Source organism: Lissotriton helveticus, chromosome 9, assembly GCF_964261635.1.
Source record: "Lissotriton helveticus chromosome 9, aLisHel1.1, whole genome shotgun sequence".
Lineage (NCBI taxonomy): Eukaryota > Metazoa > Chordata > Amphibia > Caudata > Salamandridae > Lissotriton > Lissotriton helveticus.
In genome coordinates this window covers 29,896,889-29,910,852 of record NC_136070.1, presented here as the reverse complement: position 1 = coordinate 29,910,852, position 13,964 = coordinate 29,896,889, and the positions used below count along the sequence as shown (strand labels likewise).

Here is a 13,964-nt window from a genome sequence, read left to right as displayed (position 1 = left end):
TTTCTGTGTTTGAGGGGATCCATTTGATGGTCTTTTGTAGAAGTTGGAGGGTGTGGAAACAGGAGGATGAGACAGTGTTGATTTGGCGGTCCATTATGAGTTCGGAGTCCACAATGATTCTGAGGTTGCGTGCGTGGTACGTGGGGGAGGGCGGATTCCCGAGGGCGGGAGGCCACCAGATGTTGTTCCAGGCGTCGGGGTGTGGTCCCATGATGAGTACTTCGTTTTGTCCGTGTTAAGTTGTAGGCAGCTGTTCTTCATCCACCTGGCAACTGCTTCCATTCCCTCTAGAAAGTTGTGTTTGGAGACGTTGGGTTCGCTGGATAGGTGGAGGTCAAGTTAGGAGTCGCCTGCGTAAGATACAATGTTGAGTCCATAGGATCCGACGATTGGGGCGAGTGGGGCCATTTAGACGTTGAACAAGGTGGGGCTCATGGAGGATCCTTGGGGAACTCCACAGGTGGTCGGTGTGGGACCTGAGAGGAAGGGTGGCAGTCTGACTCGCTGCATTCTGCCCCAGAGGACTGAGTGGATTCAGTCGAGGGCCTTGTTCCGAATCCCTGGGTCGTGGAGTCTGCAGGCTAAAGTGCGGTGAGAGACTGTGTCGAAGACTGCGGAGAGGTTGAGGGCCACAGTCTCCATTTTGTCAAGGAGGGGGCGGATGTCATCTGTTGTGGCGAGGAGGGCTGTTTCGGTGCTGTGGTTTTTGCTGATTCCGGATTGGGAGGGTTGAGGATGTTCTTTTCTTTAATGTAAGAGGCGAGCTGGCTGTTGACGGTTTTTCGATGACCTTCCCCGGAAACGGGAGTAGAGAGATGGGTCTGAAATTTTTTACGTTGGTGGGGTGCGCAGAGGGTTCTTTCAGGAGAGGGTTTATCTCAGCAGGTTTCCAGTCATCGGGGGGCGAGGGAACCAGTCTCAAAGGAGCGGTTGGCGATTCAGCGAAGCTCGGTGCGATGTCAGCGGCTCTGTGGTAGATATGATGGGGTCAGGGGTCCATGGGAGCCCCGGAGTTGATTGACTTCATGGTCTTCAGCGGCTCAGCTGTCAAGTGTAGGATGTGTGGTGTCGGGAGTGCGAGGTGTAGGTTCCGCGTGTTGGATAGCGTTGAAGTTGTCGTAAAGTTGGCGTATTTAAATTATACATATTTTTTTTTAAGTGAACTTCATGAGCAAACAATTTAAACAAATATGCATATCTGATCTCTCTTGCAAGCTTTCCTTATTGAAGCACTGCAGAACTCACTTTAAAATGCAGTCGTAATCGACATCAAAGTACAGCTTCAGCACACCACGCACTGAGCCCTTCTTGGACTTATCTGAGGTTCATAAAGTGAATGTCTCGATGACTGTACCATATGGTTGGGAAACTGGATGAAGCATACATGTCTGCTGGAACATTTCTGTGCTCAGAGGAAAACTTTAGAAACGCACCTTACTGAAAAACAACAGGAGGCTGGTAGGATGTAGGAATATAAAGCTTGTGCTATAGCCTATGGTGCATGCGCAATTTGGAAACTGTATTGAAGGCGGCCCACTGTAGGATTAATTACCTGAATATTGAAGTTCAATAAATCCCTTAAATTATTAATACTGTGCTTTTATATTATAAAGTGTGCATGCTTCGAAAGTGAAGTGTGGCAACAACGCTACAAAAATGAATTGCTATCTTTGGCATGATGGGGCCCACATATGGCATAATGGGGCAATTATAGGCATCGTAGACATGGTGCAGGCATAATTGGTACAATGCTGTCTGGTAAACAAACATTGGTGTACTGTGGTCAACGCTGTGCCCATATCTGGTTTGCATAATAGTGGCTATGTATAAGGAAGGATATTCTTGGCATACTGAGAGTATTCAGGAGTTGATGATGCCTGTGACTTGGCCCTTGTTATTCCGGGCACAATGGTGCCAATCACTGAGCATACTGCTTTACATACAAACGTTTTTGCATTCACACGGCGACTGCTATCAAGGTGCGAGGTCTGAGTGCAAACCTGTCGTGGCTGGAGTAAGTCACAGTTTTAACAGCAAAGCAGAAGTAAGTGCCGGTGTAATGCTGCTGACTGGGCCCATGTCATGCGCGGCTCCCTCATACGTCTGCTGCTGGCCGCTGTAAGGCATACTTGTGGCGGGAAACGTGCGGTTACACTTCTCAGTTTGCAAGCTGCTGTTGGCTGTAACGGCAGCACAGCACTAGTTGTGGGCGGAGCACGTGAAAAAGGGGCACTTCGGAAGTTGAAACACTTACATTGTCCGAGCCCATGTGAAACTGTGCTGCAGACAGCGGAATCATTTGCAGACGTTTGCTCAATATCGGCGAAAAAGAGCTATGGGTCCGTGAAGAAAGAAAACAAGTTACTTACCTGTAACTTTAGTTCTCCAGTATTGGAATCTTTCATAGATTCGCATGCCTCAATCATTCCCTGTCGTTGAGACTCCCGTCTCGACGACGGGGAATGATTCAGGCATGTGAATCTATAAAAGATTCCAATACTGGAGTAAACAGTAGTTGCAGTCATGTTCTCCAAGATGCAACTTTGTACATGCAAGGTCACCAAAACAACAGGAAAGGATAGTTAATAAGTAATATTTTTATTGTTTGGTTAATTAAAACCTTTACAAATTCCATATAAAAAACGTAATAGCAGCAGAAATCATATTTTAAAACTATTTAATTAAAACATATAAAACTTTCATGAGTTATATTAACATGCACAGAGCAGTTATCAGTAAATGTTTACACAGACCATACGTTAAGAAAAGCAAGGCTCAATTCTCAAAGAGAGAGAGACCGGGACTGTTCCATCATCGGTTGGTTGTTAACCGCAATGAAGGAAGATTTGCTGTTAGCTTTTCTACTTAAGCATGTATCGTCTAGGTGTTGAGTAAGCATAAAATGTCAATTTTGCTTTAATGTAACGCTTTAAGGGGCCATGAGATGCAAAGATTAAGCGATCCGGTTGCTTGACGCAAGAGCTTTTGCCCCTGCCACTTCCATGAATTGAACAAAGCAACACACTAGCTGTACATCTCCACCTCCGAAACATGCCTTCACAGCTTGTCTGCAGTTTCTTATCCACTTACTTACAAAGAACAGCTTTAGTAACTGTCGCCGTTCGGCCTGTACATTTCTACATATACATAATAGGTGTAATCCACTTTCATTAGCATCCTCACATAGGCGGCATATTGACTGACCATGGAGTCGCTTCCACGGGGGAAGATGCCGTAAAGTCGGTAAAATACCCAATCGAAAGTGAAGATATTTTTCTTTCTTCTTTCTATTAAAACCCCTGCCTAAGTATGGTTGTGGAGAGGATTTGTCAAGAAAGGATAGGAGAAACGTAGACGATCTTGTGGAGGAGGCAGGGCTTTAGGTCTGGTTGGTGGTGGTGTTAAGACACGAGGGCAACGGAGCGAGATTAAGCAGCAACAGGGTGGGTGCATGATTGAGATAATGCCGGGTGCCCATATTGTTATTGAACAGTGAAAGCGGCGCCCATGTCAAAGTTCCAGCTGAAGCAGCAATTGTCCTGTCTACAAAAACTCAATAAAGGAAAATAGTGCTTACAGACTAATTAACACGTACCATGTAACGACCAAGGTAAAGAGCCAGTCGCCATGGGAGGTTACAAATGAAGACAAGGTGGTACGAAGGAGGGACTAACAAGCCTATTCACGAGTCTGAAGCCAGCATTTATGAAGGACAATGACACAAGCCAATGACAAATATGGGCAGAGAGTGGGCGGGGATTCAAGGGCATACTCCAATACAGCATGCCTCGCAGAGCAGCGCAGACGCGCCGCCTCTAGGCTCAACCTAAAAATATAGTATTTATTATCAAACACGAATAACTAATTTGTTATATCTCCTACCCGGAGATATCAAACTCACATCAGAAATACTTTATAGACCGTTAAGTAGCATAGAAAAACACATAGGGCCCTATGGGGGAGGGCAAACCATATGCTTAGTGTTTTGTGAGGTTCAATTACCAAAATGTGACGGATATCTAAGGATGGAGAAGCCCAGGGGAAGTAAGGAACCACCAAAGGTGAGTAGCTAGGGATCTCAAGGCGCTCGGGTGCAGAGTGGCTACACCGGGTCAGACGATCATAGGATAACATAGAGTAAGCGCGATTGGTATTTTTTTTTGTTATTCTCTTTTTATTGAACAAAAGTGATGGTACAATGGTAGGTCAATTAAGCAGAGAAAGATCCCTGGAGGTAAGGTCAAACATCCACGTAATATTAACACAATAATAAAGCCTCACAGGCATGGTCACATATTAAATCGTGCCTAAATACAACTTTAAACAGTAAGTAGGTCAATGTCCAAAGCATGTTTCTGCAATTCAATTGAAGGAGATATACAGTTGTCACCCCGTGATGTGTTCCATTTCGCCCATTTGCGGTCCCATTTTGCAGGACAACCTCTATGCTTGAGTACATCTTTTTCTGCAACCATGGCATTATCCATATCTTTGGCCCATTTTGAAAACCTAGGTAGGTCTCCGACCTCCCACCCCTGAGCAATATTACTCTTTGCAAGAACAAATCCCAGGGACGCAAGTGTGCGTTCTGTTTGAGTCAAGTCCGTGGCCTCCCACACATTTAACAGACAAACGCGGAGAGTGAACAATGGTTTCCCAACAGACCCTCGCTAGTGTAGAGACAGTTTTCACCCATGAGGACTGGAGCTGCGGACACTCCCAGATTGTAAGGAAGAAAGTAACCTCGGCAGTGCACTCTCCAAGGCACCCAGGATCCGGGCGACTACCCATCTTGACCAGTATATGTGCGGATAGATATGTTCTGTGCAGGATTTTAAGTTGGATAAGATGTAGGCGCATTGGGATAGCAACTTCCCTAGAAGAGGAGAGGGCTTCCTGCCAGTCATCGTCCTCTAGGTATCCTAAGTCAGTCTCCCAAAGTTGTCAAGAGGCGCACCAGTGGGTCGGGTTTATTGTTCATCAGTTTGCGATAGGTGATTGAAATTGTTTTGCGTGTCAGAGGGTTAGTCAGAAATCTATCCTCCAGCGGGGAGGCCTCGGGCAAAGACTCATCGCTGGCGATGACAGAGGTGAGTGCATGTCGGATTAGGAGATACCGGAAAGTCTCAGACTCCGACAGCTGGTATTCTTTTTGGAGAGCTGCAAAGGAAACCATAGCGTTACATTTCCAAAGGTCCCCCACCGAGGAAATACCAATTAGCGATTGGTATTTTCTTGTTTCAGTATCCCTACAATACCAACTGGATTAGGGAAGGTGGGGAGCCACCCCACCCATGGATACCCAGAGAACAAGGAAACGTACAACAGGGGGCCAGATGCATAGGGGTGAAGTGGTGTCACAACTGCCGGTTGAAGCCAATGGAGGATCTTTGCAGTCCGACTGCTACAGCAATTCGTGGACCAGGATGGTGGAACAGAAACTGGGATTCTGGACGAGGAGTAACAGAGCAGTGGGGACAGAGTCCAAACCAGCTGGAGGTGTCCAGGAGGCGCAGGAGTACAATGCCACCCCTTGTCAGAGGTATTTGCTGCAGCACAACAGTCTTGGAGCAGGAGCACAGGAGCCGTCCACAAGCTGTCCCACGACGGTTGAGGAATGCAGGAAGGTCAGTGGCCGACAAGACCACCAACAAGCCTTGGCAACCGCAACAGTTGGGTTTAATGGAAAACATGCTTTGTTGCAGAGAAACAAGGTTTGTGGGACTTGTCCAGCAAGGGTATCAGGGCCACTTTCAGCATGCAGGAGAGCCAGCAGAAATCGCTGAAGACTCCTTGAGGACTCTCTGGCAACAGACACAGTAGATGGATGCCCCTGGTGCAAAGGATGCAGGCAGGACGTAGTCCTTGAAGCTGGGCGATGCTGGATGCTGTGGCTTCTTGGAGCTTGAAGATCTTCTGCAAGGAGAGTCAACAAGCCTTGGCAACAGCCGGTGAACAGGAAGGCAGTTCAAGTCGGCTGGAGAGGGATTACAGTCTCCCAAGTTGCAGGAAAGGTGGGTGGACACTCCACTGTCTTTTGTGTAGTGTTGGACCAGAGCAGGAGCCAAGGCAGGACAAAACTGGTTTATGCAAGGAGGGCACCAAATATGCCCTTCAATGCAGTCTAGTGGCACTTGGAAGCCCACCCTATCTAATTCCAAAGGAAAGGTGGTCACACCTCTCCTTCACAGGAAATCCTTTGTTCAGCTTCCCAAGTTAAGCTCATCAGTGGGGGCACACTGTCTAGGGTCCCAAGCAGCGCTGGCAGGCAAACCCAGTAAGGCTACACAGGTAGGTATTGGGGGGGGGGGGGGTCCTCTAAGGAGTTATGCAACTAACACTAGAATCAATGTAGTTGCATGATTCGAATGTTTGATACCAAACATGACCAGTTTCGGGGCAGCCATTATGTAGTTCGACTTGCCAATGTCCACTACATACCATAAAATAGCTGCCCGATCTTACAAAGCCCAGAGAATAGAGTCTGGGGCTTGCTCTTGCAGAGGTACCCACACACTTAGAACCATGCACCCTGCCTTTGGACTCAAGGGCCTACCTTAGGGCTGACTTCTCGGTTTAAAAAACAGTGACCGGGATATAAAAAAAAAGTTTGCATGGATTCTCATGGGTGGCATAATACATGCTGCAGCCCATGGGAGACTCCTGGCGTACCAATGCTTTGTGTACCTCAGTACCATATACTAGGGACTTACATTTGTACCCTAGTATGCCAATTGTGGGGTGTACAAGGTACTTGCCAGTAAATTTAGAGGCGCGAGCCCCGCGACTGAGGTCCTGGTTAGCAGGATCCCAGTGAACTACAGTCAAAACACATTCCCACTAGGCAAAAAGTGGGGGCTACTATACCAGAAAGTTCCTAAATTCCTACACATGGCATCATAAAATTCCTAGAGCTGGGCAAGAGTTGCTCTGGGTCCCAGGAAGGCTGGGAAGTATGGAGCAGACGCAGGCTCCACGGAATTAGGCTTAGATTGCATAGACTGCTCAGTATCGGCCGAAGGATGAGGAAAGGTCAAACCACTCTGAGTTGTGTTTCTTGTGCTTCTTACTTGACCAACTCAACAACTTACAGTGGGAGGATGAAGACTTGGGACTCCCGAGCGGTGCCCAGACCTTCCTCTCGCCTGGAAACGAGACCTCTGGGGAGAACGACGCAGTGCCAAGTGCAGGGACGCAAGCAGCTTTAGGGACTGCTCTCAAAGCTTTCGGAGCCATGGTCCAGCAGTCGGAGCATGACTGTGTTGTGGTCGCGCTCCTGGCACCAGAGACAAACCAAGTGCGGGTCCGTCACCGACATAGCTCGGTGACAGGCGCCGCACGGCTTGAAACCAGAAGTCTTCTGACATGTGGAAAAAACCTACACACCAAAAAGAGGACTACAGAGGGTAGCGCTCTTCACAGATCTACCCAGGCTGGTGCGGAAAGAAAAGAACTGACGTCAGCGCACTGAGGTGGTGCCTTTGTAGGTGACGCGGAAGTCACAACGGTGCGCAAACGATGCCCGCAACGTCATGCAGAGCACACAGTGGTATTGCTCGAAGAAATATCTTCCGAATCCAGTCTGACTCCTGGATAATTCAAAAGTAAGGAATCAACAGCTAGATGCCTCTATCAGATTAACAGATGTTTATTGTTACCCAACTCAATGGTACTCATTTTATGGACTTCAAAGAATGAAAGGCTGAGCGGACCCACCGGGATTTGAACCTGTGACCATGAGGTTGAACACAGGCCCCTATAGTGGATGTATTAGTTCACTAAGTCACCAGGCCCGGCTTCTTGTAAAAGTGGATTGTAATGGTTACCCATTAATTGCTCCATAGAAAAATATCAATAGATCAATTACCCTGTCAATGATGATCCATTGTTGGAGGACAAGGTTGTACACCGTCACTTAGTTTTCAATGGGAATGCTGTTGATATGGCAGAGAGGAAGGCTTTGTCAATGTAGGGTTGATTAACAAAGAGTTCATCCAAATAAAAATTTCTTAAACAAAAAAAAAAAAAAAAGAGGCCATGTTTAAGGTCAGCTCAAGTCTTGTTGATGAGGCTGCCAATGAAAATTCTTTTTAGAGCTTTTTGAAGATCCTACGTTAACCGAGGTGGGAGAGAGCAGAATATCCAGGAGGCCCATGTGACATCTGAAAACCTGAGTGTTTTTAGTTTTTAAATATTCAAACTCCAAAGGTTTCCTTTTTTGGGTACTTGTCTTTGCAGATTTGGAGGTACACCACAGCTTGATTCCTCACAAGAATGACGCCTTTACGGATGAAACAGAATCATCTTTCTATCCTTGATGGTCTTGGTAGAGAATGTTTTTAGAAATTCTGCAGTTATATGGCATATCTTCATGTTACAGGCAACAAATACACTGAACATTATGGTTCTCAGCAAATACTTTTTAGGCTAGGCAGGTTTGGCAAGGTTTAAATAGGGTTTATAACTTTTATAGGTGTTGCACCCATGGTGAGAGATAAACTGCTCACTGGGTCTATAAAACAATGGTGTACCACCCTGTGAATCATGCAACTGGAAGTTGAATACAAAAAGAAAACACTGCCAGGGTGAAAATTAACAAATGGAACATACCTGTAGTAGGCACTAGAATGTCTCACTCACATTCAAATGCAGTTGTCGCGATTGAGTTTTCTATAGACCCATTGTTTATTAAAAAGCAGGCTATGCATGAGAAACTTCAACTAGAAGCGTGGTACAAAACCTAAACTACGGAAGCTTCTGGGGAGGAAGTTCATTACGGCCTCTGTGCCTCATCTGTCCAAGTCATATTATAGGATGGATAGGCTGCATATGGTATCATATTATACAAGTGCATTTTGCTTCTGCTGCTGATTCCCAGCTTCATAAACAGGGAATAACTTGAGCATGAGCTCAAAGATTAAACACTAGCTAAAAGGTGCCAAGCACAGGTTTAAGAGGATCCAAAGGGCAAAGACACCTCTCTTTTACAAAGACAAAGAAACATTTGAGACTTTACTTCAAATAAGCATTTTAGAATATTCAATTCAACATCTTAAAAAATACAACATATGCCATTAAATAGGCATGTTTTAAAACGGATGTTTTTTTGTTTTCCTATTGAGAATTTGACGTAGTTGGAGTTGTTCAGTTTTCATAAATATCAGCTGAGATCCCAAGACTGAGAAACTTGAATTTGGGGCAGGAGACCGGAAATAAATATTTAGTAAAGAACGGAAAAAACATCAATTTACAGGTACACCATTTAATATTTATTATATGCATTTTATATACATTATTTTTCAACAACTGTACTTTTCCATGTGATACAATTTTAAAAATCTGCAGATTCATAGTTTGTAAAACAAAAAAAACCTTTACAAAACTCATCAAAACTCGCAAACTGATCAGAAAGATTTTGTGGAAGACTAGAAAAAATACTTTTATCGTCTTAGTCATGCATTACAGGAAGGAAAACCTTTAGTTACACCAGAACTGAAGCACATCTGAGAAAAACAAAAAGCCTGGAAACATATGAACGAGCAGATTTCTGATGACGATTCTATTCAGAAAACATCTGAAAGCCCAAATGTACAAAATAAAACAAATAATGCATTCCCGGATTCTCTGACGAGATGAAAGGTTCCTAAAATTAAATCAATTACTCTATTATGAGGAAAACAATATAATTGTTCTGTCATTTTAAAATTTGCAAGTTAGTTTCCGCTCTTAGCCTGGTTTGAGTGCCATGATAGATATACAGGGCTCCTTAGCACACTTACATTAAAGGGCAGAAAGACTGACAAAAGTGAAATAAATAATAGGCTATTAGAAAGATGGGAGAATCCTCGATAAATAAACTTGTAACTACTGTAAAAGATGTACAAAATATCACATAGTGATAGGATGCTGCAATTCATTTTTTTAAGGATGTTCCTGGGGCAGGAGGCATGGCAATCCGTCTGTGTTTCACTCTTCTGTACAATCCGTTTGCTCATGATTATAGTGATGTGAAGAAGATTGGTATCCTTAATGAAAGGATAGGGTGGCTCTAATCTTGGCAGGAGAATGCAATAGTGTTGTTACCTGGTGCAGGTCCACAGAAAACTCGCTGGATATCAGATCCACACCGCAGCTCGAACAATTTCAATACAATTTGAAGCACTGTTGTGACAGGCTAAATATATAAAAAGACTTATAAAAACTAGATTTTTATCCAAACCGTCTTGTGCAACTAATGCTAAAATATTTTAAGATAAATTTCCTTTTTGTTTCCTTAAAGCAAAATAAAGTTCCAGGTGGGGGAAATCTGTGGCGTTTTATTGACACACCAGTAAAAACTGAGAAGAACAGAAACCTAGACATCAGAAAATACACAAATACGTCTCATCTTGGCAACTGTAGACCATTCAGAGACAACAGCGGCTTCTCACACCAATTCTACATAGAGGTAAAACATTGGGAGTCTTGCTTCAAAAGAGCTGAACCTCCTTTTGAACGTGGTAGTTTATACTGGGCACACATGGGAAATATCCTATCCAACATATTTCCACCGACTATAGCTTTTCTTGGGTTTAAAAGGATAACTGTACTTTCTTAGGGTTGTAATGAAATCTTGTATTCCATATGAATTCTAGATGATGTGATCAGTCCTGTGTCTTTCTAGTGACGTGGCGATTACAGTTTTTTTTCCAAAGGGTAGTTATTTCTGGCAATTTCAATCACAGACAGAAATTTACAGCAGTATAAATATTTCAAAAACCACTAATTCCTGGGTGTTTCAGGAGAGGAAATCTTTTCCGGGTTTATCAAGGAGAGTCGACACTCCAGGGCATATTCGTGAGACACCAATTCCTGAACTTATTATGGAATGCACTCACCTGGGGAATATCAGATGCAGACCCCTCTGCATGAATGATTAGGCACTGACACTCCTGGGTCGAACATGACATACTGTGTTTCTTGGATGTGTTATTAATGTATGTTGGAATGTTACTATAAAATCACGGCTCTTCAGCTCATTATCAACTAAAGTTAAGGCTAATGTGAGAAGTGTGGTCCTGTCCACTCAGAAGGAGCGAGGCTTCCACAATTATGAGCTTTGAATGTCAGGACTGCGCTGGGTGCATTACAGTAACTGTCTCACTATCCGAATAGGCCTCAGAGCAGGTATGTTTTTCTGATGTCTAGGCAACAGATGCTCCCAAAGCCCAGCCATCCTTTCAGCGTCTAACACCCTTACAAAAGGACCATTTTCTTACTTCTAAGGCAGCACACAGTACCCCAAAAAAGTCTTGTAATTCAGACTGCACATTTATGTAAAGGCAAACTCTACCTTGAGCTAAATTTCCATCACATGTTTCAAAGTAGCCTCTGATTTTCAGTATAACAAAAAATAAAAAAAAAACTTTGAATGCGTTTTATTTGCGCCGCTCTTGGAAGCAGCCATTTTGCATGCGTAGGGTCTACAGACAACAGAAATGCACAAAGTGTTACAATGCACCTGTGCTGTAACTGCAGGAATGAGCACACTTCCTATGGCATTCCAAAACACAAACCTCTGGCATCATATGTGCCCCCCCAACACCAAAAAAGGGTTCAAAGCCTACAAAATGGTCATCATGCAGTAGATAGCAGTTTCAACAAATTAGACCTGTGTCCAAAGTTGTACCCTGTACTCAAATAAATTACTAATACCAGACCATTTTGAAACATTTGATTAAAAAAATGCTGCATGTTAAAATCCTGGTGCCCTTTCAGGACACCTAAAGAACAAACATCTGCTCAGTTCAGAGCCAGTCAACGCTACAAATACTGGTTTAACTTCCTTTTTTCTGTCCTTGCCAAAAAAATACAGTATTTAATTACAGCTTAAATGAATGAGCCCGACATTCATCAAAGTGGCCACCTTTTATCAGTCTACCTGCCAAAAGCAGACAAAGCAAAGGTAGCTCAGATGTGTAGTGTCATTTCAGGAGCTGAACCACTTGCTGGCAGTGACACATACTCTTCTCTTTCAGGCTCTCGTCTGATATTGTCCATAGTGCAGCTGCCAATGGTGCAGGTGTGGAAAACAACACGTCACACAAAGACTTTGGCCAGGGCATCTGCTCCAGCACTGGCAATGTAGGCTTTGGAAGGATGGAACGCCACATCATAAATGGACTCGTCCAGCTTCTTCCTGTGCGCTGTAATCTCCTGCACACATGTCTTGCTATCTAAATTCCATAATCTAATAGAGCAGTCATGACCTAGGTTAAAAATAAAAACATGTTACATGGAGGTTTACATGAGAAGAGAAATTGTTTTAGTAACATGCGTTCTCCACATATGTAGTTGTTTTAAATAAATCAACATGTTTGGCAACCGGAGAAATCACAAAGGGCTTCAATTTCAAAAAGGAGGCAGCAGTACAGAATGCACACCAGCAGTAGCTCGGTCGCCCATCTATCCATAAACACTGACCAATATAACTTACATCAGCTCAAAGTAGGACAGTGATATTGGTTAATCATATAAATGTTAAAAAACGTACATTATACTCCATACATATATTTTGAGAGAGGTACTTACAAATTCGTTTTTATAATGTATTAATAGCACTACATTGACATGCTATTTCATAAGACAACAGCTGTTTAGTGCTAATGTTGTAAGTTTATTTTTTAACAAACAAGATACTTACCTTCAGTAATGCCTTATCTGGTAGAGACCATCTAGCCGTAGATTTCTAACCTTAGAATTATCTCCAGACGTCAGACTAAATCCGGCCTTTTTTGTAGCAGTATCCCTGCGTGCCGCCAAGTATCGTCGGTGGCATCATCCGCACCCAAAGTGACGGGCTGGTGCCTATATAGGCACCACCCCAGCTTGCTGACATCAGTTTCTTTTCACAACTTTCCATGCCAGGAATGTGGAGCCATGAAGAACAGACTACTGGTGTGAAAAACTAGGGCCTTGAAGAGGAACAGCCTTGTCCCTAGAAATCAGTTCATAGACCTGGAGGATGGGTGGGTCTGGTAAGGAATCGGTGTCTAGATAGAATCTCTACCAGATATGGTGTTACCAAAGGTAAGCATAGCTGCCAAGGTTTCAGATTGCTATGTGACATTTTCATAATTTCAGTATAATGATGAGTGACATTTCAACAACTATGAGTGACACTTTTTCGCAAGCAAAATCAAGCAATGAAGACGAGGGAAACATTTAAATATTAGACATTACACTCATTTGAGCAATGAGAAACTTTACGAAGATCTTAAAACTGCTCTAAAGTACCATAAATGTAAGGGCACTAACCGGAGACAGACTGCGTGATTGCAGTTGTCAGTAACAGAAGGCAGGCACTGCAGATGCTCAGAAGATTATCTCATTGTTCTGATCATTCATGACTGTGCTAGCCTAAAAAGCAAGTTTTATAGCATAGCGTAGTAAGTGCAACTCGGAGGTTACACCGTCACTCAGTCTCGCAGCAGGCTGGGTCACGTCAATGTCCTTCAAAGGCTGCTCCACTCACTCAAGGCACTGCAGCTCAGCACCTGCTCTTGCAACACACATGTAGGGCAAGAGAAGGGTTCAGTGCTTGCAGCCCCCATTCTGAGTGGTGGTGAAATGCTCTGGGAGGGGAGACTGCTGTGGCTAGGGTTGCCACCTGGCTAGTTTTCTACCAGCACCAACAGTATTTTATGTCTTGGTTAGTACAAAACAAAGCCAAATCACGAAAAGATGGTATTTTTAGCCATTATCCTTACATTCTTCAAACAGCAAATCTAAATAGAAAGCAGTTTTTAATGTGTTCTAAGCTACTTTAACAATTCGTGGTTAATAATTAAAGGAGACAAAAAGCAACAAGCACTGGCGTTGCCAATAGGTTTCGCATTTGGAAAGTTTGGAGCTATTGGTTTTGTAAATGACATTTTATATTTATATATCGTTATTGGCATTGTCAATAACAATATATAAATATA

General features: G+C 43.7%; 1 protein-coding gene across 3 annotated transcripts in view; it reads right to left on the bottom strand.

Annotated features, from left to right (window-relative positions):
- Positions 1-9,246: 9,246 nt before the first annotated feature.
- STRN3 (striatin 3) overlaps positions 9,247-13,964 on the bottom strand; it is a 984,550-nt gene continuing 979,832 nt past the window's right edge. For all 3 annotated transcript variants that reach the window (XM_078659406.1, XM_078659407.1, XM_078659408.1), the window contains one exon: positions 9,247-12,248. In XM_078659406.1, coding sequence (XP_078515532.1) covers positions 12,079-12,248 — 170 coding nt within the window. In that variant the 3' untranslated portion in view covers positions 9,247-12,078. The remainder of the gene's footprint in view (positions 12,249-13,964) is intronic.